Source organism: Hemitrygon akajei, chromosome 7 (assembly GCF_048418815.1).
Source record: "Hemitrygon akajei chromosome 7, sHemAka1.3, whole genome shotgun sequence".
NCBI classification, from domain to species: domain Eukaryota; kingdom Metazoa; phylum Chordata; class Chondrichthyes; order Myliobatiformes; family Dasyatidae; genus Hemitrygon; species Hemitrygon akajei.
The window spans coordinates 92,032,171-92,059,278 of NC_133130.1; the positions used below are offsets into that span (position 1 = coordinate 92,032,171).

The 27,108-nt window shown below is 45.9% G+C and overlaps 1 protein-coding gene across 1 annotated transcript in view; it reads left to right on the forward strand.

Annotated features, from left to right (window-relative positions):
* The window catches only part of LOC140730671 (nesprin-1-like), a 626,730-nt gene that overhangs the window by 273,255 nt on the left and 326,367 nt on the right, over positions 1-27,108 (forward strand). The window contains 13 exon segments of the mRNA XM_073051428.1: positions 936-1,082; positions 2,342-2,467; positions 4,110-4,286; positions 6,067-6,332; positions 7,149-9,309; positions 12,109-12,279; positions 12,281-12,447; positions 13,670-13,814; positions 14,196-14,414; positions 16,767-17,029; positions 18,704-18,869; positions 20,523-20,678; positions 23,613-23,765. Coding sequence (XP_072907529.1) covers positions 936-1,082; positions 2,342-2,467; positions 4,110-4,286; positions 6,067-6,332; positions 7,149-9,309; positions 12,109-12,279; positions 12,281-12,447; positions 13,670-13,814; positions 14,196-14,414; positions 16,767-17,029; positions 18,704-18,869; positions 20,523-20,678; positions 23,613-23,765 — 4,317 coding nt within the window.

Consider the following 27,108-nt stretch of genomic DNA (forward strand, 5'->3'; position numbering starts at 1 on the left):
GTGAGAACAACAACCTGAGTCTCAACGTGGACTAGACAAAAGAGATGACTGTGGACACAGGTCGACCACCCTCCATTGCACGTCAATGTCTCTGCCTTGGAGAGAGTGAAGAGCACAAAGTTACTTGGTGTGCACATAATGGATGATCTAACCTGGACCCCAGAACACCTCCTCACTGATCAAGAAGGCACAGCAGTGTCTGCAGTTTCTGAGAAGAGTGAGGCATGCCCTCATTCTAACACGTTTCTACATGAGCATATTGAGAATGTCCTATCTAGCCGCATCATTGTTCAGTACGGAAACTGCAAGGCATCGAACTGCAAGACCCTACAGTGAGCAGTAAAAACTACGAGCGGGTCCTCAGTGTTTCCCTCCCCACTATTTACCCAGAGCATTGCAGACGAAGGCCCAACACTTTGTTGAGGATCCTCACCACCCACCCCTTTGACAATCTCTTTGACCCAGGTACAGGAACATCAGGACCAGGACTGCCAGACTGGGTAACAGCTTCTTCTGCAGTCTGTGAGACTAATGAATACCCTGCCACCACCGAGGTCTCATCACTAGGGCAGCGAGCTGTTTACCGTTTTCCTGTGCTGCCCTCTACATGCAGTTTGAATTATATTTTATTAGCTTATTTATAGTATAGTGTTATAGTGTATATGCTGTGTGTGATATATATTTTGTGTGTGCACTGTGGTCTGGAAGAACGTTGTTTGGTTATATGTATCCTGGTGAATCTTTGGTACCTTCTCCAAAGTCTCCACATCCTTCCTGTAAAAGTGTGAACGGAATTGTGGACAACAGGCAAAGCAGCTGATAGTGGTCGCTTTGTTGAATGGGCTGGCAGGCGTCTTCAGTCTCTGGGTGACAGGGGCCCCCAGTCACACCTGTAGGTGGCTAACTCGGTGTCTGTTTCGCCTCTTCCTCCTCAGCTGTACCAGAGCCTGGAACGCGAGCTTCAGCGGCACGTCAGCCACCAGGACACACTGCAGCAGTGCCAGACCTGGCTTCGCACTGTGCAGCACGAGCTGGAGGCCCACGCACACCCAGCCGTCAGCCCCCAGAAATCATTCAAACAGGTAACCATGCAACTGGCCAAGTGAGCCATCCCGAAGCGGGAGAGGGAATCTGCTTCGCCTTTGAAATGGACGTGCAGCGGTGCTGTGTCTAATTCACCAAGTTTCCTTGATATTACCCAAGCCATTGTGCTGAGTAAGGTGGTAGCTGGCCACTTTGAACATATGTGGTAAAGGTTCTGTTTGGTGGGGGCGGATTCCTGGATTTAGCAGCAATGAAGAACCAGTGATACATGCCCTAGGACATGTGTGATTTGGAGGGGTTGGTGCTCCCTGTAACCTTTTGCCATTCCTGTACCGTGGAGGCCAGAACTTCAAATGCACTGTTGTGGAGACCCCACTATGATCCTCTGCTTCCTGCCGGTAGTACACACCATGGTCATTTGTGGAGTGAGTAAATATTTAGACTGGTAGTTGGATCAAACAGGCTGGTTTATCCTGTGTCGACAGTTCTTGAGTTGGAGCTATTTTCTACCACACTGCTGTTAATGTGTTAAGACTAAAGCTATTCACTCCTGTGATCATAACTATATTTCTCTTAAAATAATCTAGTTCTCCAAAAATAATTCTTCTTGATTTATCTTGGTTTAACTACGGCTAATGAAAAGTGCAAGGGTAAGTTAATGCAGCTTCATAAATAGATGCAGAGAGTACAAAAAGGAAGCTATGGCAGGAATTTTATAACGAGCTGGTTAGGCCACAGCTGTACAATTCTAACCATGAGGGAAGAAAATTAAGCTAAGAAGTTTATTTGGTTGGCATTGGGGAATGGAGGACTTCCGTTAAAGATGTTGAGATTGTTAGTGTTATTGAGCAAAAGAGATTATAGCATATCCATAACTTTTGAATTTGGGAAGACAACTGCCTATGGAGGTATAAATGGAGGAGAAAGATACAGAGATAGCATGAGGCCTAGTGAATTAATTCTGAAACTTTGGCCTAAGCAGCTAAAGAACCAGCCATCAATGATGAATGGAAAGGAGTTGGGTATTGATATAAGGCCAAATTAATTTTACTTTATTCAAAATTCATCCAAAATTCACCGGGATTGTAGTAGAAAGATTTGGAAAGTAGAAACATGATACCACAAGGTAAAACCTGAACCCTGGGTCAATTAGAAGTAATTTAATGTTTTTTTCAACTAAATAACTCATCTCTTAATTGAATCAGGCTATTTCTTCAAATATATAGAAGCAGCTGCTATTACAGCCAATGAGCACAAGTTGTTACTGTTAATAACACTGGACTCCACCCTGTTACAGGTGAAACACTACCGGGCTCTGCAAGAGCAGGCCAGCACATACATGGAGCTCCTTTGCTCCATGTGTGACCTGTCTGACGGCACGGTGAAGAAGGCAGCAGCAGACATCCAACACACCAAACAAATGGTAATTCCATACGTCCTTCTTCTTCAGCTGCTCATTATAAATGCAGTGCCCATTTTAGGGTGAATAGGCCAATTGCCGTCATATACCCAGTGGCCATTTTATTAGGTACACCTGTTCATTAATGCAAGTATCTAATCAGCCAATCATGTGGCAGCAACTCAGTGCATAAAAGCATGCAGACATGGTCAAGAGGATCCAATGTTGTTCAGACCAAAAAATCAGAATGGGGAAGGAATCTGATTTAAGTGACTTTGACCATGGAATGATTGTTGGTGCCAGATGGGGTGGTTTGAGTATCTCAGAAGCTGCTGATTTCCTGAGCTTACATGCACAGCACTTTCTAGAGTTTACAGAGATTAGTGGGGAAAAACAAAAAACATGAAGTGAGTAGGTGTTCTGTGGGTGAAAACACCTTGTTAATGAGAAAGATCAGAGGATGCCCGGACTGATTCAAGCTGACAGGAAGGCAGCAGTAACTCAGGTAGCCATGTGTTTATAACAGTAGTGTGCAGAAGAGCATCTCTGAACACACAACGCACCGAACCCTGAAGTGGACGACATACGGCCGCAGAAGTCCACGAATACTCACTCAGTGGCTGCCTTATTAGGTACAGGAGGTACCCAGTAAAGTGGCCACTGAGTATATTGCAGTTTTGGAAGCCTGCTTTACAGGTCCAAAATACCACACCACAATATGTGCTTCTGTTGGTGAACTCAACTTTGGGCCTGTTTATGTTCATAAAACAGCACCAGTGACAATTCATATGAGGTTGGACTTCATTAAAAAAAATTTTGATTGGTCTGTTATAAAGAGTTTGCGTTCTGATGCAGCAGAGGACGAAGAGGGCAGCCTACCTGGGCCTTTATTTGCAGGTGGTTTCCACAAGAGTTTGCCGGTCTAATGATAACACAGAGAGAAGGGGACTGTCTGTTTGTACACTCAACATTAGACGTTGAGAATGTCCAGTTGTGCAGTATCAGCGTCCAAAATGTGGAGTAATGTAGTCAGTAATGATATCAAGTAGGCAATGATGAGAACGTGGAGCCTGGTACAATGTGGAATGAATAACTCTATTGTGCAGGTCTGTTTAAGGTAAAGCTGGATAAGTGCATTCTAGTAAAAAGAATAGGACTTGCTTATAGGCTGAGGTTGAATTAGGAAGGTGAGGACATAAACATTGCAATAAACCAGTGGAGCTGAATAGTCTGGTCCTGTGATGTAAATTCTGCATGATGTTCTAACAGCACCTACCAAAATTGTCCGAGGTAGATGCAGAGACTTTGTCAAAATGGAAGATGGGGGTAAAATACAAATACAATGGCACTTGCCGCTTCACCCCAAGCACCATTCATCCAAGTTTTTCAGTCTGATTTGTTTGATAATCATAATTGTTCTTCTCCAAATGAGTTTCAGTGAGTGTTTTTCAGAGCTGCTGGCTGTGTGAAGCGTGGACCAGTTTGGTGGTTGGTGCTTTGAGTGATTAAACAGGTTCTTGCTCAGATTTACTGAAAGTAATACCTGGTGCAGTTGAAGAGGTTAAAAGCCCAACTTGTGATGTTTCCATAATGGGCCATGACAGCCATCTCTACAATGACTCCGGTTACCAAACCAGTAATGAAGCAAGGCTGCTGTGTATTTCAGATCGAGCAGCACCTGGTTAGGTCGCAGGAGCTGGCCCTGGGTTGGGAGGAAATAAAACGACACAAGGCAGAACTCTCAGCTTACTTTCTGGACATCGAGCAGCAGCTCCAAAGCCTGAAGAGGAGATCCGCAGAACTGGAGCTGAAGATTGCCCAGAAATCGTTGGCTCAGGTGCAGGTAAGGAATTAACAAGATTTATTAGATACACCAGGTTGTCCTTTCAGAGGAACAGAGCTTCTTCACCCTTTGAATGGTACACTCATTCAGTTAGATATGACTTGCCCTCATTTACCAAAATATCTTTCGATCTCCCTATCGAAGCAAAATGTATTGACCACAGACTTGAATGTCCAGTTGACCTCCAGCATCCACAGTCCTTTACAGACGTGAATTCCAGACTTAAACTCATAATTTGTGGAAGTTGCTTCTGAATTTCACTCTTGTCTCTGATGTTAATGTTATGACTCCCCACAGAAAGAAGCAATTTCTCTGCATCTCATAATCACGTCCCTTAATCATTTCCAACACCTTCAATGAGTCACTGCTCAACTTGCAGTGCCCACAAAAACACCACCTTCCAACCCAGTGTGTTTATGTTTCACCTACAGAAGCCCTGACCTCTACTACTACTTCTGCCTTGTAGCTACCAGTCACTGAGCTTGTGTCAGGGTAAGCGCTCGCGCTCTCTCTCTCACTCTCACTCTCTCTCTCACACACACACACACACACACACACACACACACACACACACACACACACACACACACACACACACACACACACACACACACACACACACACACACACACACACACACACACAATGCTTTACAGCACCAGTGATTAGGGTTCAGTTGTGTACAAGAAGTACGTACGTTCTCCGTGTGACCGTGGATTTCCTCCTGGTGCTCCGCTTTCCTCCCCCATTCCAAAGGTGTACTGATTAAGGCTTGCAAATTCTGGGCATGCTGTGTTGCTGTCAAATGCATCGCAACCCTTGCAGGCTGCGCCCAGCAGAATCTTCAAACTGTGTTGGTGGTTGAGGCAAACAAGATTCTGTAGATGCTGGAAGTCCATAGCAACACACACAAAATGCTGGGAGAGTCTCAGCATGTCAGGCAGCACCTATGGAGAGGAATGAACAATGACATTTCGGGCCTTTATCTGTCCTGATGCTGACTGAAGTACTGGGAGCCAGCCATCAAGTGCTCGAGGACCATACTGGAACCGGGGTGGGCAGTGCTACTGGGGCAACACTGCCTCATTACCCTTCACGAGGAACAGTATCTAATATTGGAGATGGTAGGAACTGTGCTAGGTTCTTTTCAAATATCTTTACTTTTTGTTTCCTTTTAAGCATTTCCAGAAAACAAACTATCTCTGCATAATCATTTGATGTAGTGCTGCCTCCACTTGATTGACACTGAAGAGATTTTGTTAATTATTACTGTGAAGAAATGGGCAACAATAAGAATGGAACAAATAAGGTGGTTTGCTGATAAGGACACCCTTATGTTCAGCAGTCAAACACTTTACTTCTCCATGTGGTTCCGCCCATCACATACCAGCTCCTCCCTTCATACAGCTGTATATTGGCAAACTTTTCTCTTCCCTCTCAATCTGAAGGGTCTTGAACCGAAGGGTTGACCTGCAACTTTTCCCTCCACACCTGCTTGATGTCTTGAATCCTTCGAACGCTATTTTTTTTCGTTCTGGATTCCAACATCTGCAATTTCTTCGGTCCTCGATTTCTCTCCCCCCCCCCCCCCCCCCCCCACTAATTCACTTCTCAGAATGTGGCTGTTGCTGACGAGGCCCATCACTGAGACGTCTGGTCGTGAACTATTACTTATAATGGCTGTAGACCCTTCAGTGAAGGCTCTCCCACAGAGACCTTGTGCAAGGCTCCCTGGAGTTCATGTTAATGGAAGTGTTTCGCATTTGTTTGTCTTATGCAGGAGCTGGGCCATCAACTCCAGTCCAAGCAGGCAAATATTACAGCGCTCACGGAGAAGATCAGTAGCCTGACAGAAGGCCTCGAGTCACCTGAACACTCTGAGATTGCCCAGCTGACCAACCAGTGGCTGGACCTCTGCCATCAGAGCAACAGCCTCCTCTCCATGAGGGAGAAGGACCAACAGAGGGCAAGGGACTACCACGACCGAATGAGCATTGTGGAGTCGCTTCTGGACAAGTTCACCAAAGAATGGGACGACTTAGGGAGGTGAGTCGTGGTTAGTCACATCTTGTGCTTCATCAGACTATTTGTTGTCTTATCGCTGTTTGTGGAGTTTTTGCTGTGTATTCATTGTCTGTAGCGGTTGCCTTGGAAACAGGAGTGACTACAACATCATATTAGTTCAGAAAACTGATTCTATGAGTGACATTGCATAAATGTGAGTGATTTTGTTGTCTGTTTCCCTATTTAATGCCCCTGTACACTAAATAATCTGTATATCTCTGTTGGTCAGTCATTCAACTATCTATCCACCTTTCTGGCCCTCCCCTCTCTATCTGTGACCGTCTGTGCCTGTAGAGTGGCTGTACAGTAGAAAGAATTCACCGACTGGGAAGCTTTGTCAGCACGTTGGTAGAACCAGCGATATTGCTGCTCTCAGTCACTAGCCTGGATGCACACTCATGGGAACGTGCAACGGAGAACTTCAGACCTGCTGCCTACAACGTCCTATCAGCCAGTGCTTAGAAAGATTTAACATACTCTGAGAATCCCTGTGCTGAACTTCAGATCTCTTCATCAATGGGGGTATTTAAAAGGGAGCAAGATAAACATCTGTAATCTCAGGGAATTGAGGGCTATAGGGAGCTGAGACCTTGGGCTGGTCAGCCATATTGAATGCCAGGGTAAACTTGAAGGGCTGAATGGCCTACTCTTGCTCCAATTTTGTTGTATCTTATTATTGAAATGTCCCTGCTGCAGTACAGAAAGGCTAAAGATGGTCCTGATAATTAGATGTTTATTAACCACAGTGGTTCTCTTGCATTATTCTCCTTGACTTCTGTTGGTTTATATTTACCACAGAACCGATGCGGAGAGCACAGCTGAACACCTGGAAGCACTGAAGAAGCTGGCGAGCACTGTGCAGGCCCAGAGGTTTGTGCTGGATGACCTGAAGGAGCAGAAGCAGAAAATGATGGACCGCCTGGACCCAGAAGACAAGGAGCTGATCAAGGAACAGACCAGTCACTTGGAGAAGCAATGGGCCCAGCTAGAGGACCTGCTGGAACGAAAGATTCAGGCCTCCGTGGCGACGCTGGAGGAGCTGAGCCAGTGCCAGTCCAAACTGGAGGACCTGCTGGATTGGGCCGAGGGCCAGACCCACCTCTTGGCCGAAGCTTTGAGGTACAGCCCTCCGGCAGAGCTGGCTCAGACGCTGCTGCTGGACCACGCGGCCACCTGTGGCGAGCTGGAGATCCAGCAGCAGGCCCACGGGGCGGCTGCGGAGGAGTCTGAGAAGATCCTTGCCCGCCTGGGCTTGGACGAGCGGCAGCAGCTGCAGCGGACGCTGGGCGCACTGCACGGGAAGATGAGCTCCCTGAGCGAGGCCGTCAGCCAGAGGCGGCGGCTGCTGGGTCAGGCCCTGTCGGACCGCGCCCAGTTCCTCATGGCTCTCGGCCCGGCCATCGGCTGGATCCAGCAGCACGAGCGGTTGGCGACGACCCCGGGCCACGTGGCCCTCCTGCCCCTCGACGCCGGCAAACAGGTGCGCGCCTGCAGGAATGCGGGCAACAGCCTGAGGGAGTACCAGGGCGAAGTGACGTCGCTGTGGGCCCGGGGCAGGGAACTGGCGCGCGAGGCGACTGAGGAGGAGGCAGCGGAGATAATGGCCCAGCTGCAGAAACTGCAGAGCGCCTACGACGCGGCGCTGCAGATCAGCAGCCAGAGGCTGCAAGAGCTGGAGAAGGTGCTGGCCTCCCGCAAGTACTTCAAGGCAGACCTGGACAAGGTGTGGAGCTGGCTGAAGCAGGCCGACATCGTGACCTTCCCGCAGGTCAGCCTCACCAGCAGCGACCCGGAGCTCTGCGCCCAGCTGGGCAAGTACCAGCAGCTGCTGGAGCAGTCGCCCGAGTACGAAAACCTCCTGCTGCTGGTGCAGAGGGCCGGCCGCGAGCTGCTGCCCTCGCTGAGCGAGGCTGACCATTCCTTCCTGGATGAGAAGCTGAACGCCATGCCCAGGCACTTCAACTCCATCGTGGTCCTAGCCAAGGAGAAGTCCGAAAAGATCCAGGAGGCCTTCGCGGGCCGGAAGGAGTACGTCTCCCTGATCGACTTAACCAGCAAGGCCCTGAGTGAACTGGAGGACCAGCTGGTTCAAATGGGCAAGGCCAAGCTGAAGCTGTCCTCGAAGGAGGCGGCCTCTGTCCAGAGCGACTACCAAGCCCTCCTCGACGAGGTGCTGGGACTTGGTAAGGCGATGGAAGAGCTCAACCAGAGGAAGGAGACCTTCCGGAGCTCTGGCCAGCCGTGGCAGCCCGAGCAGATGGCAAGCCTGGCCAGCCTCTACAGCCGGCTCCGGCGGCAGGCAGAGCTGAGGGTGGCCCTGCTGGACGACACCGTGGCAGCGTATCAGGAGCACGAGGCCACGGCGCAGCAGTTGGAGACGCAGCTCCGGGCTCTGCAGGAGGATCTGGCGAGGACCAACGAGGAAACCCTCTCCATCGAGGAAAAGCTGAAGAACTACCACAGGCTGGCCGGGTGCGTACAGGCCGCCGGCTCCCTTTTGAAGCGGCTGATCGAACAGCTGGAGCAGTTTTCCCCTGAGCTGGAGAGTGGAGCTCAGGAGGCAAGAAGCCAGCAGATCCAGTCCTGGAGGGAGAGCCTTCAGGCGGCCCAGGGCACGATCAGCGGAAGGATAATGGAGTGCGAGGACAGGCTCATCCAGAGGATTGACTTCCAGACCGAAATCCAGCACACCCTCGAATGGCTGCGGAAGATTAAGGGAGACCTTGGTGCTGCCACCTGTTTGGACCTAAAGCTGCAGAGCATCCAGGAGGAGATACGGAAGTCCCAGATCCTTGAGGAGGAAGTGCAGTCCACCCTTCGGATCATGACAGCGTTGAGCAGCAAAGAGAAAGCGAAGTACTCCGAGTCAAAGGAACTGATGCCTCCACAGGTAGAGAACAACCTGAGCGAACTGTCCCAGCTGGAGGTCGAAGTCCAGGAGACTCTGAGCACCAAGAAGGTTAGTCATTACTTCAGGAGTTGTCAGAGGGGTAAATGACTGATAGGCAGGGCATCTGCAGACCCAGGCCTGTAGAGAGGACCTGATGGTGTCCCGTGGGACAATCAGTGCAGGGATACCGGAGTATGAGGGCAGACTCATTTGGAGGGTCAACTTCTGTTTTCAAGCATGAAGCACTGAGAATAGAACTGTAGACTGATCAGGGCCCTGTCTGTCTCTCTGTAAGGCGACACAAGACCCAACCGTGAGGTGGAATACTCTGTGTGGTAGAGAGGTCCACGAGCCACTGGTGCAACGTCTCATGTCCCTCCCAAGCCCGCTGCACCCACTAGGTGTCACCTTTCCTCTGTTAACTCCCCTCAAATGCTGAAAGAAACTCAGCTGAAAGAATTAATTTGCTCCAAGGTCTCCTTGTGCCTCTGGTTTATTTCTTCAAATCATGGTGCATATTGTGCTTAAAAACATAATGCATTGTTAACGACACTGGCATTACTTTTCCCAATAATTTACCTTATTAATAATTTACACAGAAAACATAATGGGAATTCATCTTTCTACATTTATTATACTATTAATTCTCTTACAGCATTAATTCCTAATGACACCACCCCTATTAGTGTACAAAGACCCCATTGACTTGAGGAGATCAAGAGACATGCTTTCTCTGGCCAGTTGTCTGCTTCATTCACAAATCTGGGCCTCCAGCTATCCCCTTATTCATTTATTTAGCGATACAGAGCAGAGAAGTCCCTGCTGGCCCTTCGAACCATGCCACCCCAGCAACCTCTAACAACCCCCATGAACACTAACCTGATCATGGGGCAATTGACAATGACCAGTTAACCTACCCGGTACGTCTTTAGACTGTGGGAGGAGACTGGAGCATCTGGGGAAAACCTACACATTCCATAGGGAGGATGTAAAGAGAACCCTTACAGATGACACTGGAGTTGAACTCCAGACTCCAACACACACAGCTGTAATAGCGTTGCACTGACTGCTAATCCACCTTGTGGCCCAGTAAATGTTCAGAATGCATTTGTACATTAAAGATTAATTACATGCTATGAAATACTTGGGCTGGATCAATACAGCATAAAGTATGCAATAAATGTTAATACACTGCCTATCAACCAAACAGGGAACAAAGTACAAGGAATGAGTTACTAAAGATTTTACAGAAAACTCAGTTAAAATGATTACGGTCTCTTTTTTTCCCTTTCTTTCTCCCTGAATCCCTTTCTGTAACTGTTTTAATTTTTGTCCACCCTTTGAGAGAAGTCGGAAGGGGAGTCGGCCTTTGTATGTTTGGAGGCCGTCCACCATTTGCAGGGTGGATCAGTCGCCTAACTTTGTGTCTTTGCCTTTTCCCCATTCGATTGATGTTTGTAAATGAGAGATCCAAAAAACTTCCCTGTTGTGCAGAGTTGTTTTCTATCTTCACCTTCTGAAAATCTGGCTCCAATATATAGACTCCAGTCTGATAATCACCAACTACTGGGCGTAATTCTTCTTCTCTACCCTACCACAACCCTTCAACCTCTTGTAAACTTCACCCCTTAACCGTATAAATTTCAGAAAATTTGTGTTATTTTTCCTTGTATAGTTGTCCCCTTGAAAAATGGGTATCATTTCGGTGAATCTATGTTGCATTCTCTGCTGGCACAAGAGCACTTCCTTCAATATCTCAGCACTCCTCTTTCTCTCACCATTTTTTTTCAGCCCCCTCTGTAGAGTTATATTTCTTTGTCCAGGACTGGTTTCCCCCAGCTTATGAACATCCAACCCCACGTATATTTGATTGAATGTTCACAAGTCAGGCGGGGTGGATGTGCCAGCTCTGGCTGAACTGCAAGCATCCTCTACCCTCTGGGAACTTGGTTCGTGGCTGCATTCCAACTTGCAAACTGTCAGATTACAGGCAGTTCACAGTCTCGCAACCTTGTCATAGCCTGGGAAGGACCTTTATTGGACTTGTTTTTTTTGCTATTAGTAATCTCGCTCACCAGTATTAAAGCTCTCTCTTATTACTGAGCTCTCGTCTATTTTCCTTTTGCATGGAAGTTATGTGAGACTGCTCCTCTCTAGCAAGGATATAATCTCATGAGGAGTGTTTTTGATCAGATCTAACAAGCAAGAGGAGATCTGGCAGTTCTTTCAGTCGGACGACTTGGTGGGTGAGATCTCCCAACTGACCAGAAGGGATTTCAGGATATAGGTCCATAGCTCCCTGAAAGTGGTGACACAAGTAGTTCGGGTGGGAAGATGCATTGCATGCTTGCCTTTGTTGGTCAGAGCATTGATTATAAGAGTAAAGAAGTCACGTTGCGGCCATATAAGATGTTGGTTAGGCCACGTTTGCAGTATACTGTGAAGTTCTAGTTGTCTGATTACAGAAAAGTTGTGGAGACCGTGGAAAGGGCACTGAAGACGAATGTGAATCCAGGGTGAGCCTGGATTAGAGAGTACAAGCTACAAGGAGAATTTGGGCAAACTTCGATTGTTTTCTCTGGATGGTCAGAAGCAAAGATGAGACTTATAAGATGATGAGAGACACAGACAGAGTAATCAACTGGGATCTTCGAATCAGTTTAGAAATGCTAAGAACTGGAGGGCATACATTGCAGAAGTTACCAAGCTGGGGTCCAAGGCAGAAAAAAGTGGGGCAAAGTTTAAAGGAGGTGTACAGGGCAAGTTTTTTTACACACAGAGAGGTGGGTGTGCTGTACTGTACTGTTCTGTACTCTGGTTTTGCAGAATGATAATGTTAATTTCCCTTCTCCATCCTCTGTACCCCAGATGTCCCTAGACAAGGTACAAGGCATGGTTCTACAGTACCAGCAGGCCGTCCGGTCTGCCAGTGACTGGTTGGAGGATGCCAATGCACTCCTACAGCAAGTGGCTGATGGCTTGGATGTGGAGGCATTGGAGGAGATGTTGAGGAGACACACTGAATTCTTCGCCACCCGGGTCCACTTTTGCAAACCAGATGGAGGTGTTGGAGAATTTGGTTCCAGGCCTCCTGCCGTCAATCAGCGCGGCAGGCAGGGAGCAGATGGAGCAAAACATGGCGTCTTTGCGGCAAAGGAAAGCAGACATTGAGCAAGCAGCTCAAGGCCAGGAAGCCATGCTGCAAAGGTAAAGTCTCACCTGTTGCACTACAGACAGGTCCAAGGCCATTGGAATGATCAGTTCAGGATGGTGCATTGTGAACGCAATGGGCGATGGTGTTCACCAACCAGGCATATATCAGAGATGGCAATCTGCATACTCAATTTTGGTTCCCATATCATGGAGACAATGAACAAGCTAAAATAAATTACTTAGTACATCATAGTTGAAAGGTAATAACTATCTGAAAGGAAAAACTAGCTGACCTGATGAAAGTCTTTGGCATTATGCAAGAAAGGGTGTAAGAAAGATTATTTCCACTTAAAGGGGAGGTCATCAGGGGAAACAAAAAAAAAGCATAAATCCTACAGGAAACTCAGGAGAAATCAAAGTCAATTTATTATAAAAGTAATATGCAACTATATACCACCCTGAAATTCATTTCTTGTTGCCCAGAGAATGTGGAACATATCAATACATTGTGAGTGGATGAGATTACATATTTAAGGAGAAGCTGCATTTGTGCTTTGAGAGAGAAAGGTAACCCTGATATGGTTGGATGAATTGAGGATGGCCATTTGGTGTATCAGCAAGCCAGAGAACTTTTGAACCAAGTGGTCTTCAAAGTTCAAAGTACAAAGCACATTTATTATCAAAGTACGTGTACTGTAAGCCCGAGAAATGCTAGCAACACACACAAAATGCTGCAGGATCTCAGCAGGCCAGGGAGTATCTGTGGAAAACAGTCGACGTTTTGGGCCTGCATACTATATACAACCTTGAGGTTTGTTCCCTTGCAGGCAGTCACAAAACAAAGAAACCCAATAGAACCCATTTCAAAGAAGACCGTCAGACCCCCAATGTACAGAAAAAATACTGTGCAAGCAATAAAAGTATGCAAGTAACATTCAGAACTGATGTTCATGAAAGTGAGCCTTTGCCTGGGCTGTGAATCTATGTTTATTCAGATCATGGAAATGCAATCCCTTGGGGTTGGGACAGTTTCTGCAGGACGAAAACGTGCAATATAAGCCAAATTTTGGCAGAGTGGCCTTGGATATTGGGAGTTTTGACATTGAGGGTTGTACATCCCAGTCACCCATATCTCAGAGCATTCTTGATAATTTTTCAAACTTCAGTTACAATGGGCTGCACGAGCCAGAGAGTTTTCAGTCTGGGATACATTGTTTTCTTTGTAGGTTTTGTAAAGTCCAGAAATAACTGTGTGATTCTTTTCCATTCCTCCTAGATGTGTAGTGCAGTGGCATGAATACCAGGAAGCCAGGCAGCAGTTAATTGCCATGATGAACCAGGCAGAAAAGACGTTGTCAGAGTTTTCCACAGCCAAAGCAGCAACAAGCCATGAGAGTGAGGAGAAACTCACTCAACATAAGGTAGTCCTGGCTCAATGTTACCTAAGTCCTGGCAATAACTAGCTGACAATAATCACTAGCCCATCCCTGCAGCCATAATTTCCCTTCTTGATGCTTTCCCACTCCCCACCCTTCCCCATCCTCCCTCCCATCCCTTCCCCAATGCTCTCTCTCTCCTCCCTCTCTCCTCCTCTCCTCCCTCTCTCCCTCCCTCTCTCTCCTCTCTCTCTCCCCTCCCTCTCTCTCCTCTCTCTCTCCTCTCTCCCTCTCTCCCTCCCCCTCTCCCTCTCCTCCCTCCCCCCCTCCTCCCTCCCCCGCTCCTCCCTCCCTCTCTCCTCCCTCCCCTTCTCCTTTCTCATGACATGCTTATACATTCCAGTAATATTTTTTCTCTGTCTCCAGTCTCTGCTGTCTGTGGTGAACTCCTTCCACGAGAAGATCACGGCCCTAGAGGAGCAAGCCTCACAGCTTGAGAGCCTGGGCAACGATGCTAGCAAGGCCACCATTAGCAGGTCGATGGCCACCGTGTGGCAACGCTGGACACGACTGCAAAGTGTGGCCGGGGAACAGGAAAAGATGCTGGAAGAAGCAGCAAGAGGCTGGAAGAACCTCACTGACAAGGTACAGAGTCAGGCCGAGGACTGAATATTGGAAATAAAAGTACAGGAAACACTCAGCAGGTCAGGCAGCATCTATGGGTGGGGTGGGTGAGGAACAAAGTTAAAGCTTCTCATCGACGATCTTTCATCAGATTGTAGAGAGTGAATAGTTTCCAAATAAGAGCAGAGGCAGGGACAGAGAAAAGGGAAGGCTGATGACAGAAATGATCAAATTACCAACATAGTGTGAGACTAACCAGTTATAAATGGCTGCTTCATCAGGAGAAGCGTGGAAGATCAGTCAAGGTGGCCTCAACCCTATCATGGCCATTTGCCTTCTTTCCTTCCCATGCCTCATCCTGCTGACTCTGAAACTGCTTAAACTCTGCTCACCTCCAGCGACAAAGTAGCAGACCTGACCTGAAGCATTAACTCTTTACCTTTCTTCAAGAGTGCTTCTCCACCTGCTGAGAATACTCTGCTTGTATCCCTTTGGCTAAAGGACTGATCTTTCCAAATAAAGGCTCTTGACATAAGGCTAGCACCCACCAAGCCATTAAAAACATCAGTTTTATCAAATCTCTGGCCAATTGCTAGAGTTTGCATGGTATGTTCATTGCTTTTACCTGATGCTCAGATAGAAATCCTAGTGATGAAACAAATGAAGTAGATTGTAGACTGCTTCCAATGCAAGACTGAAGGAAGTTATCCTATGAATTACAAATGTGACATTTTTATGTTCAGGTAGAATCTGAGGCAGGTTTATCAGAAGAGTGAGATTGGTAAGAATCCTGGTAAAAATGGTGTTAATCATAAGTGCAGAAAATAATGAAATCATATTCAGACCAGCCAAACTCACTTCACCCATCTTGACAGGCCCTGTAAAAATCTCCTCTCTACTGTGATCCTGAGGTTTCGGCTTCTCCAATTGGGTTTCCCTTTATGTGTAGAATAGTCAATGTCCAATACAGGGTTAATTTTTCCCTTTGATATGCTAGAACATGTGTTTGCAGTTCATGCTGTTAAGACGCACTTTAAAATACTGTTCCCAATTACTGTTCTCCATATGCTCTCAATCTATCCCTTCCAACACTGAAAACCCCGACTCACCTAGTTTGATGTTATTTGGTCAGTGCCCCAAATTAGTTGGAGTGGTCAAGACAAACTCCGCTGATACCTCTGCATCTCTTACAACTGACCCTTCGCAGATGAATGAGAACCAGGCAAGTGGATAACAAGAGCTGTTAATGTCACCATATCTCTCATTTCCCTGTGGGGTAAAGTCCCACAAAAAGCCCATTAATTGCAGTCCCGTTTTAGTACTTTGTTTTGTTCGTGCTCCTGTACTTTGTGCTTTGCATGAGTCAAAAAAACTCATTCTTAGAATGAAGATTTGGAAGCCTTGGTGATCCCATTCCCCAGCATTGCCATGAGAGACAGAACAAATACTGGTAGATGGTGCTAAGTCCACATGAAGTTTCCAAGTCCAAAATGATTTTATTGTCAAATGCACAAGTTTGGTGAGGTACGGTGCAAAGGAAGACTTGCTTGCATCAGCACCACAGGCATGTAGATTCAGCCAGAAAATAGAACATATATTATACATAAATTGTATAGAAACTATAAAAGGCAGTGAAGAAAAAGATAGTGCAAAACAAAGCATTAGTGTAAAAACACAATTAGAAACCAGACCATGATAGTGTAAGAGGAGGTCCGTAGATTCCTTTGCTGAGCTAGGATTAGGGTTGTGCATGTCGGTTCAAAGACCTGATGGCTCTAGGAAAGTTGCTGTTGCTGAACCTGTGGTATTTGGACTTCAGATTTCCTTCAATCGCAGCGGTGACAAGAAGGCATGGCCTGGATGGTGGGGATCCTTAATGATAGATGCCACCATTTGAGATGTGTTTGATGTTGGTGGGCTCCATGTGTAATGAACCAGGCTGTGTCCACTGCTCTGTGCAGCTTGTGAATTGCAATGTTCGTACCAGGCCATGATGCAACTAGTCAGGATACTTTCTGTGATGCATCTACAGAAGTCTGTTGGAGTATTTGGTGACATGCCAAATCCCCTTAAGCTTTCAAGAAGATTGAGGCACTGGGGAACGTTCTTCATGAGTACATACTGGGCCCAGGACAGGTCAGCTGAGGTGTTAGTGCCCAGGAACTTGAACTCCAAATTCCCTCCACCACTATATACAAGCCATGAACTGAATCCTAAGAGCTTCAGGGTGCTGCCCTCATTTGGAATATGCAGGACAGAGGTGAGGTACGGCTGGGCAAATGGGGGCTTAGTTTGCCCAATTATTCTCTGTCACCAGGGAGGGTTTATTTAATTTTACACCACCCCATTCATGGGCTTGACTTTGCTCCCCAGATTGAGACGACCACCGTCGTGGTGGACCAGCTACAGGATCGACTCCCCGACAGTTCAGTTGAGAAGGCGAGGAAGACTGAACTACTCGAGCTCCTGGAGTACCACGACGCTTTTGCACAGGAAGTAGAACGGGAGCAGTCCACTCTGACCGTGCTCCGACAACAAGCACTCAACATGCTGCGAGATGTGGCTTTGCCTTCCACTGCCGTCGAGGACCTACCGGTAATGCACGAGATCAAAGCCATGCAGGACAGATATGACAAGTAAGTGGGTCACTGGGAGCTGTGAGTAGATTGAAGGAGTGCTTTGCCAGCAAGTGATATTGGTTATTATTGTAAATTGGATCGAAAGTAAGGAAAGGTGTAACAAGAAAATCATATTTCTATTGACGGTCGTTGCCCAGGTAGCCTCACAAGAGGAAGAAAATTGGTTGGATTAAGTTGGTTTATTCACACAGATAAATTCCTCCAGCGGAGGTTTTAATTGGTTTTGCTTCCATTGATGTGTCTGGGACACCATTCCGCGCATTTTGTGGAGGAAAATTGGCCAGCTTTAATTTGATATTTTCCTGTGACTAGTGAGAGCTGTGACTCCTTGTCCTCCTGGTTTATTTTCCTTCTCCTGGTTCCCATAGCATTCGATGTCATTGCTAATCATGAACCTGTCAACCTCTGGTTTAAATATATCCAATCACTTGGCCTCTGTGGCAATTAATTCCAGAGATTCACCACCATCTGGTTAAAGAAATTCCTTCTCATCTCTGTTCTAAAGGGATGTCCATGTATTCTGAGACTAGTCCTCTAGTCGTATTCTTCCCTACTATAGGAAACATTCTTTCTACAGCAACTCTGTCCAGGCCTTTTAATTTTCTATAGCTTCAAAGGCAACCCCACCCCCACCCCCATTCTTCTAAACTCTGATAAATACAGGCCACAGCCCTCAAACACTCCTCATGAATTTCATTCCTGGTATCACTCTCATGAACCTCCTCTGGATGCTCTCCAACACCAGCACATCCTTTCCTAGACAAGGGGCCCAAAATACCCCAAATGTGGTCTGACTAATTCCTTATAAAGCCTCAGCATTACATTCTTGCTTTTATATTTCAGTGCTCTTGAAATGTTTGCTCATCTTGTTGCTGATTCCACAACTACCAGAGGCATTACTTCACGATCAGTATTGCTTACAGACCCTTTCATCAGGCGCATCCAGTTAATCAAACAAATGAGGCTAGATGCTGAACTCAGCCACTTGGGGGCTGATGTGAAAGCTCTTTATCATTACTGAGAGTGTCTGCTAGAAGTGGAGTCTCTGCAGACTCAAAAATACATCAAGTGTTTATACTCTTAAGAAGAAAGATATCAGCAGGTGACTCTACAATTTTAATAGCCACAATAATATTGTTTATTTCAATATATAGAGTGCAGATTGATAGTCCCATTGAGTTACATATTTGCAAAGGCAGCACTGTGACCAACATGACAGCTTTGGATGTTCAAACACCTTTGCTGGGACAAAGTAATTCAAATGGATGGTCTAAAATCCTCCAAGGACAGAGAGCCCAGACTCCTGAAATTAGTGCCGAGAGGGCTGACTCATTGTACAAGTGTCCCAGTTATTGACTGGCAGAGTGAATATGCCAATAACTATGTTTGATGGGTTAAGTATCAAAATAATTGAGCTGGTGTGTAAGCTTCCTTGAACTAGGTCACAGTGGTACAGGAGAACTGGCTGATTCCTGGTTTGATGTCAGGCAATTGAAGTAACCCCATTGGCTGATGCATATTTGCATTTGTCTATCTGAACCTTTCACGCTTTGAACATGAAAACCAACTTCCCTCATGGATGATGTTGTTTCATTTCCCCGTCTTCCTCTTTGAATTATGGCAGACATGACCCAGGTAAATATTGATTTAAGTTTCTGTTTTCGATTAAAGTGTCCGACAAAAGATAAGGAAAAGCAAGAAAATGGTCCAACAGGAACTTAAAGAGCGGGAGGAAGTGGAGAGCGAATTAAATGCCATTAAGCAGTGGCTGCAAGAGACGAGAGATTATCTGCGGAACCCAACCTCTGATGCTGTTACAGAGCTGCAGGAATTGAAGGTATCCACAGAAAGAGATAGTTCAAAGTAAAATTTATTATCGGAGTACATACATGTGACCTCATACAACCCTGAGTTTCTTTTTTTCTGTGGACATACTTAGCAAATCAATAGAACGGGATCTGTAAACTGTGAACATCAGGAACTGTAAATTGCAATAAAACTATGCGACTGCAAATAATAAAATGCAAATAATACAGAAAATGAAGATAGGTGCTGGTTATTAGAAGAGGAAAGAAAACATTCATTTATAAAACTTCGACGTGTCCGGAAGCATTATGTATACCAGTCAGTGAATTCACTGGCAGGTGAGACCTCAGATTAACCTCTTGTTCAGCAGTGCAGTTCCTGTTCAGTCTTAAGCCGGACTGTCAGCCTGGAGTTTTATACTAAAGTATCTGAAGTAGGCTTGGAAACCCTAACCTTGTCAGTGAGAGGAGAAAGTACAGCTATCGACCCCCAAAGTGCCATGGCCGGGATTGAGTATGCGCTCTAAATTTCACTGGGCAGATTTTGGAATCTCTTGTACTTTGAGCATCATCCCACTGCAGTACATATCCCCTATTCTGCTGTCCTGATTTTGTATTACTGGCTTGGCTTTCTTATCTGCAATATATCCAGGCGATAATGAATGCCAAATAATAAACGGCAACTATTTGTGTTAATGTAGGACTGCTCATTAAACAAACAGCTGTAACAAAAGAGAGAGAGGCAGAAGGATGGTACTTTGTAGAAAGGGAGTTGGAATTGCTGTATTGTCACATTTACTGAGGTAGAGCGAAAAGCTTGCCATGCATATGGTTTGTACAAATTAAATCATTACACCTTCTGTTATTGATTTGTATTGAGGTAGGGCAAGGCAAAACAGTAACAGGATGCAGAATAAAGTGCAGCAAATACAGAGGAAGTGTGGTGTATAGACAATAAGGTGCAATATCATAACAAGGTAGATGGTGAGGTTGAGCCTGTCTTCTCATACTAGGACGTCATTCAGTAAGCTTAGAACAGCGGACTAGAAGCTGTCCTTGAGCCGACTGGTACGTGCATTGAGGTTTCTGCATCTTCTGTCCAATGGGATAGAGAAGAGAGAATGATCGTGTTGAGTGGGTCTTTGATTATGCTGGCTTTACTGAGGCAGGAAGAAGTATAGGCAGGGTCCACTGAAGTGAGACTGGCTTCCGGGATGTGTCGAGCTGTGTCCACAACTCCACAGCTTCCTGCCATCGTGGGCAGAGCAGTTGCCATATCAATTCATGATGCATCTAAGTAGGATGCCTTCTGTGGTGCAGTGGTAAAAACTTGTAAGGGTTGACAGGGAATGTTGAATTTATTTAGCCTCCTGGGGAAGTAGAGATGCAGGGAACTTTCCTGGCTTTGGCTTCTATATGGTTGGACCAGGACAGGTGTTGGTGACGTTCGCTCCCAGGAACTTGAAGTTTAGAGCTTACGCTAAGGACAGCTGAAGGATCTGCTACAAAGGTACTGGGTACTGGGCAAGAAACCAAAAACTAAAAAGATGCAGAAATAACAGGGAATACAAAGTAGCAGGAAGATGGAGTGATTGAGAGACTGGAGAGGATGGAGACCACAGAGAGTTTTTAATTGAGAATTTGGGGTGTTGCTCTTTTGCTGTAACACAATATCTTGTGCTTAGGAACTGCATGGTGAGGTAGCTGCTCGACACCAGACGGTGGAACGGCTGGGAGATCGACAGCGGGATAAGTACCTGGAGTTGTACACCATCCTGCCCTCTGAGCTCTCCGAACAACTGGCTGAGGTCAGACTAGCCCTTGGAGCCATTGAGGAACAGGTAAAGTTGGCTTTGAGTACAATGTTCTTAAAGGACTCATCGACAACAAACACAAAAATGCTGGAAGGAAACAGCCAGTCAGTATCTGCAGAAAGAGAAGCCTGTAATGTAATGTATGGATCGATTTCTATTAGAGCAATGACTCTCCTTAGCACTACATATGGACTGATAATTTACCGATGCACATGGATTTGTTGTCTATGCATGCATATTGATATTTCTCTCCCTCTATCTCTCTCTCTCTGTCTCTATCTCTCTACCTCTCTCTCTATTATCCTCTCTCCTTTCCTCCCCCTCTCCTCCTCTCTCTCTCTTCCCTTCTCTCTCTCTTCCCCCCTCTCTCTCTCTTCCCTCGCTCTCTCTCTCTTCCCCCCTCTCTCTCTCTCTCTCTTCACCCTCTTTCTCTCTTCCCCTCTCTCTCTCTTCCCCCTCTCTCTCTTCCCCCCTCTCTCTCTTCCCCTTCTCTCTCTTCCCCTCTCTCTCTCTTCCCCCCTCTCTCTCTCTCCACCCTCTTTCTCTCTTCCCCTCTCTCTCTCTTCCCCCCCTCTCTTTCTCGTGAATAAACCAGTTAAAGCTATCTCCCACGTGCATGCTTTTATTTAATTGGTTGTCTTGCCCTTCCTCTTAATTGGGGGAAGTGTGAGGAGTGTTACTTCCCAAAACAGACGAGGGGAGAAGGATGTGAAGTTGACAAAAGGCAATATGGAAACTGGATTCAAAGCAGAACTGGAGTGAGATGACTCACGGGCTTCCTTTGCATCCTGTTAAAGATTCTACCTTGAACCACTCACACGCTCTGTCAACAGTATCACCACCCTCTAGATATACTGCAGTAACTCAGCATGAATTCTGTGAAGACCCTTCCAAACATGTCACCTCCACCCTCGGCTCATCAATGACATGCGAACTCCACCACGTCACTAGTCATCGTTTGTTGCTAAGTTGTAATACTGTGATAACTAATCTAACCATATTTTAGGGAGATTTTTCACACCCTAGCAGACTCCAGTAGCTCGGGATTCCTTTCTTTGAAGCCACTTGGGGACAAAAACTGATCTTGCCAGCAATGTCCATTATGCAGAAACATCCTCTTCATCACCTATTTACTCATCTTTCTTTGCATCACCAATACATTTTGGAACCTTGTCTTCATTGCCTTCATCCAATAAATTTATATAAATGGTTAAATGTTGAGGACCCAGTACCAAACTCTCGGCCCGAAACGTCAACAGTATTTATCCCTATAGATGCTGCCTGGCCTGCTGTGTTCCACCAGCATTTTGTGTGTGTTGCTGTATGATATACTACTTGTTCCACCTTGCCAACTAGAAAAACCTCCATTTATGCCTACTCTTTGTTTCCTGTTAGCGAGCAAATCTTCATTGCATGTCAACGACTTACCTCCTGCACAATGGACCTATATTTCCACAGTGACCTTTCATGCAACATCTTGAAGTAGAGAACATCAATTAATGCCCCATTATCTGCAGCACCTGCTATTTCTTCTGAAAATCTCTAATAAAATCATCAAATTTTCACAAAAGCGCATGAACTTTGCCCAAGTGCTGCTATCGATTGTGGCTTTCAAAAAATATTATCGTTCGTGGTTGGCATCCATCTGTCTAGAAGGACAATGGGTGATGGTGATCATCATCACAAGGCTGGGCAGAAGGTATGGAGATCCTGAGATGCCCAGTTGTCAAAATCTCCCTCTCGGCCTCACCAGTGTAGTCCAAATGAAGCAATACGTTTGGCAGCAGCTTGGCTGGAGGAGCTGCTGGAAGGATGTTCAATAATGTCCAGCTGCCTTAGGGTCTCCACTCCAGATTTGCTGTCTGGGCTTACTCCTGTAACCTTCATTTCCCCTGAGGCTGCCCTCAAGGCAGTGAAACGATTTACCCCTAGCTGGGGATCTGGTTCATAAGCACCAGGGCGTGTCCACACTCTGGTGGGCCTGTGGTGTGCTACATGTGCAGGGTGCCAGACCTGCTCCCCATCCTCTGTAGTTCAGCCGGAGTCTGAAAGGAGTTCAGTTTACGTGTGTCGCCAGCGAAGAGGCCCTACATGAGGCTTGCTGTCGGAGAGGCGATGTACTGGCAGGGAGAGACTTACACAGTCAGCTTTCCTTTTCACAAGACTGCTAGCCAGCGATGGGAGCTGAAAGTGAGAGTGACAAGCACTACCCACTACACTGCCACACTAGACTCATCACAACAACCATTTTGACGCCTTTCCAAAAGTAATTGGATGATTATCTGATGGAAAATGGAGAGGAGGGGAATGGGACTAACTAATTATATTGTTTATGCAAACATTAAACCCGGAAGGGACTTAGTACTGCCACTACGGGAAAGCAGCCATTACATGGGACAAGTTTCTTTAATTTGTCTAAGTGGAAAATGAAGCCTCCCTTTTTGCCTTATCCCTTCCTCCACCAGCCAGATCTTCACAAGCAGCTCAGAAAGAAAAGCAGGATGTGTAAAAATAGAACCTCCACCCACTCCTCCCAGTGGCTCCACTCTCCCACTGTTTCCATCGGCCCACCCCACCTCTCTTATTTGGTTCCAAGCTCCACCTTCCCCTTCTATCAGATCTGCAATCCTTTGCTGCCTCCACCTATCAACTCTGCCCCCCCAGCTTCTGGTAGTATTTTCACAATCCCTTCCTCCATCTGCCTATCAGTCCTCCTCACATGGATGAAGCTATTGCTTGTCAGTTCTTGATTCAACTCTTCCCTCCACCTGTTTTATATGGCCACCTCCCCTCTATAACAGATCCAGGGTCTTGACTCAACATGTTAACTATCCATTTCCCTCCACAGATGCTGCCTAATCTGCTGAGTTCCTCCGGCATCCTGTTCTTTTTTGTAAAATGCGAGTCTGATTTAGACCCTGTTAACTATGAATCGTGACTCTCAGTGCTGTCGTTGTTTAGGTAAATGCAAAAGAAGAGGAGGCTGAACAAATGCGGGCAGCGACGCTGGACTTCAGCTGCAGAATGCAACAGATCTCCGATGGACTGCAAGACATTTCCAGGAAAATGAAAGAGAAGGGCACTGATATCGTACAAGCCAAAATAGAGCAGAAGGTGAGAGGGGAAGTGCTGCTTTGTTGCTTTTGATGTTGGAGGCATTGAAAGGAAAGTTTGGTCTCGTTGGTCTTTTGTCATGGCAGATATATTTTCATCTACCCACATGAAGGGATCTTGGTAAATGTATTCGGTTGCAATGCTGTGCCATCTTGATCTCTGATCTCTAACTTTATTACTATCTGACATCAGGATGGGATATATACAAGAAGGAAAGAATTTGAATAGCTACAGTGCCCCGTTGCAATTTTAGAAGCATTAGCAGCAGAGTGAATTGCTTGAGGTGTAACCTCCAGCCAGTTTGTGTTTAGCCTGGTCTCACAGACTCTTGAAGCAATATTTTAACTCGGAATTTTGGTGAAGGGAGGACTATGATTCACAAATCTGGTTCCTGTACTCACCTGCATCACCACATCAAGAAATATGGCTTCACTTCAGAAAACCAATCAACAGATTTTGGCATTCCTGAATCCTTTCAACACTGGAAATGCCAGTCCAAATGTTGTGTACACTTGAGCCCACAGCCTTGTGACTAGATTTTAAGGGTGACCACATAGAGTTTGGACAGAGGTAAAGACCCATCTTCACACCAAGTACATATCATGCCTTGCGGCATTGTGATCATACTAAATAGATTAGACTTATAACAGGTCTGGTAACTTAAAACAAGATATCCATGAGGCACAGCAACAGAAATGTACAACGCCACAATTGGCTTTTCTTTCACTCTACCATTACCACCAGGCCACAGATCAACCCCTGTACAGTGGGGATTACAGAATGGCGGACTGGGAGAAGCAGGAGGCACATCTTAAAACCGGCATGGTGTACACCAAATCACAAGCATGGTATACAGCATGCAACAAACTGAGTGAAGCCTTTCCACAAACAACAGGCCAGGCCAAGGCTCTTGACGGTGTGTAATTTTCAATGTACGTATGCAACCTCAAGATTCGTTTCCTTGCAGGCAGCCACAAAACAAAGGAACCCATTAGAACCCATGAAAAAAAGACGGTCAAATTCCCAAAGTGCAATTAAAAAAATGCAGACAATAAAAGTAAGCAAATAGCATTCAGAACTGAAGATCATGAAAGCGAGCCACAGCCATGAAGCCTGTCATCACTGTAGCCAGTTCAGGAGCCCTGTAGTGTTCTCGTGCAGGTGTAGAAACTGTGAACTAAACTCCGAGTTAAACCGTAGTCAATGAAGGCAAGATCACAGTAAGATTAACCGTTTACTGTTCACTCTTCCACATTAACGTATGGTAAAAACTGCTGATAAAACAATACAAAATATATACAGTATCTGTTTCCTTCTTGGCATCATATTTACATCATAAATACTTGTAAAACTACAACAAACTATATTACATTAAAGTCTCATTAAAATACAACATACAGTCAGAATCTACCTACGCCATCAACAACTTTAAATACACTTCAACACAAACTTTATAGCAACGTTTCAATAGCACAAGAAAATAAACTTTATCAACTGTCATTACTTCTAACAGAATCAGCGTTAAAATTTTTACTTCAACAGATCAATTGTCTTATGAACTTACGGCGTTGCTTCTATGATGTTTCTTAGTGCGTAGAAATGGAACTTTTCTCGCGCTGATCCTGTATATTCAAGCCCCCTCCTTCCCGTTTCTCCAAACCGGTATTTACCCACAAGACGTGGCGAAACCAGGTGTGACATCATCACATGCCACGATACATCACAGATAACGAATTTACCTTCAACAACTGCAACGTAGTTATCAACCTTAACTTCAACTAGAAAATAATTACAAACAAATTACTAAAGCGAAAATGTAATAAAGCTAAACAAATGCCTTAAGGGTAACTCAAGCCCATTATTTGCAAGAATAAACCTTGTCACCAGCAAGCTGAACACAGGCCCGTCCCTCGCTTCCAGCCCCAACACCTTGACTTTTTAAATCTGGCAAGGTACTTCAATCGGTCCAACATCAGCTTGTTTCTCTCTCTCTGACCCGGGCCCCACCGCCTTGATTCGGCCCACACACCTCAACCATCCTGAAGCTTCAAGACTTTAGTTCACACCACAAAAATAGCAGGTTGTGCAGGGGGACAAGAGGTTAAAGTGCATCAAGGGGTAAACACTCCAGTGGTGGGATTCATACCTCCTTCACCTGCTTCATTCAATACCTTTTTCCATCACAAGTGCAGAAGTTGGTATACTCGATGATTGACTTTCACTTTCATTCTTAATTCCTCTGCGATTGAAGCAGTTTATGTCTGCAAGCAGACATCGTAAATAGCAAGTAACTATCATGCCACAGGGAGTGACGATCTCCAGCTAAAGAGAATTTGACCACTCATTGTTGACATTTAATGACACTCGAAAACATTACCATCACTGATTCCCATATCACCAACATCCTGGGATCACACTGACTGGACTGCTTCAAGATGAACTTCACAAACAAGAGAAAATCTTCAGATGCTGGAAGTCTAAGCAACACACACAAAATGCTGGAGGAACTCAGCAGGCCGAGCAGCATCGATGGAAAAGAGTACGGTCAACATTTTGGGTCAAAAACCTTCGGCAGACCCTTCATTCTGCCAAAGGGTCTCAGCCCGAAACGTCGACTGTACTCTTTTCCATAGATGCTGCCTGGCCTGCTGAGTTCCTCCAGCACTTTGTGTGTGTTGTCACGATCAGCTTTGAGACTGTGTACTCTGCAATGAGTAATTCACCTTGAAAGCAAAGACCTGAGGTATAGGGAAAGGTTGAGTAGGTTAGGACTTTATTCTCTGGTGTGTAGGAGAATGAGGGGAGATTTGATAGAGGTTTACACAATGATGAGGAATGTAGATAGGGTAAATGCAAGTCATCTTTTTCTACTGAAGATGGGGGAGACTGGAACTGGAGGTCAAGGGTTAAGGGTAAAAAGTGAAATATTTAAGGAGAACAAGAGGGGGAGCTTCATTTCGAGGGTGATGAGAGTGTGGAACGAGCTGCCAGCTGAAGTGGTGGATGTAGGTTTGATTTCAACATTCAACAATGGTTTGGATAAGTATATCGTAGTTGGGAGGGGTATGGAGGGCTACGGTCCAGGTGCAGGTTGATGGGACATACTAGATGGGCTGAAGGACCCATCTGTGCTGTTGTGCTTTTCCCTTGCTGCAAGATGCCTTGCCCAAATGAGTGAAGCTGGAAAACACCCAGGAAACTCAACGTGATCTACAACCTAGCAAATAATGAGGGTGGTATACCATACACTACTCTAATCATTGAATTCCAGCAGCACACTGCACTGCAGCTATTTGTCTCGAATACTCAGGCAACATCTCTCAAACTCATGACCTTTCCCTGC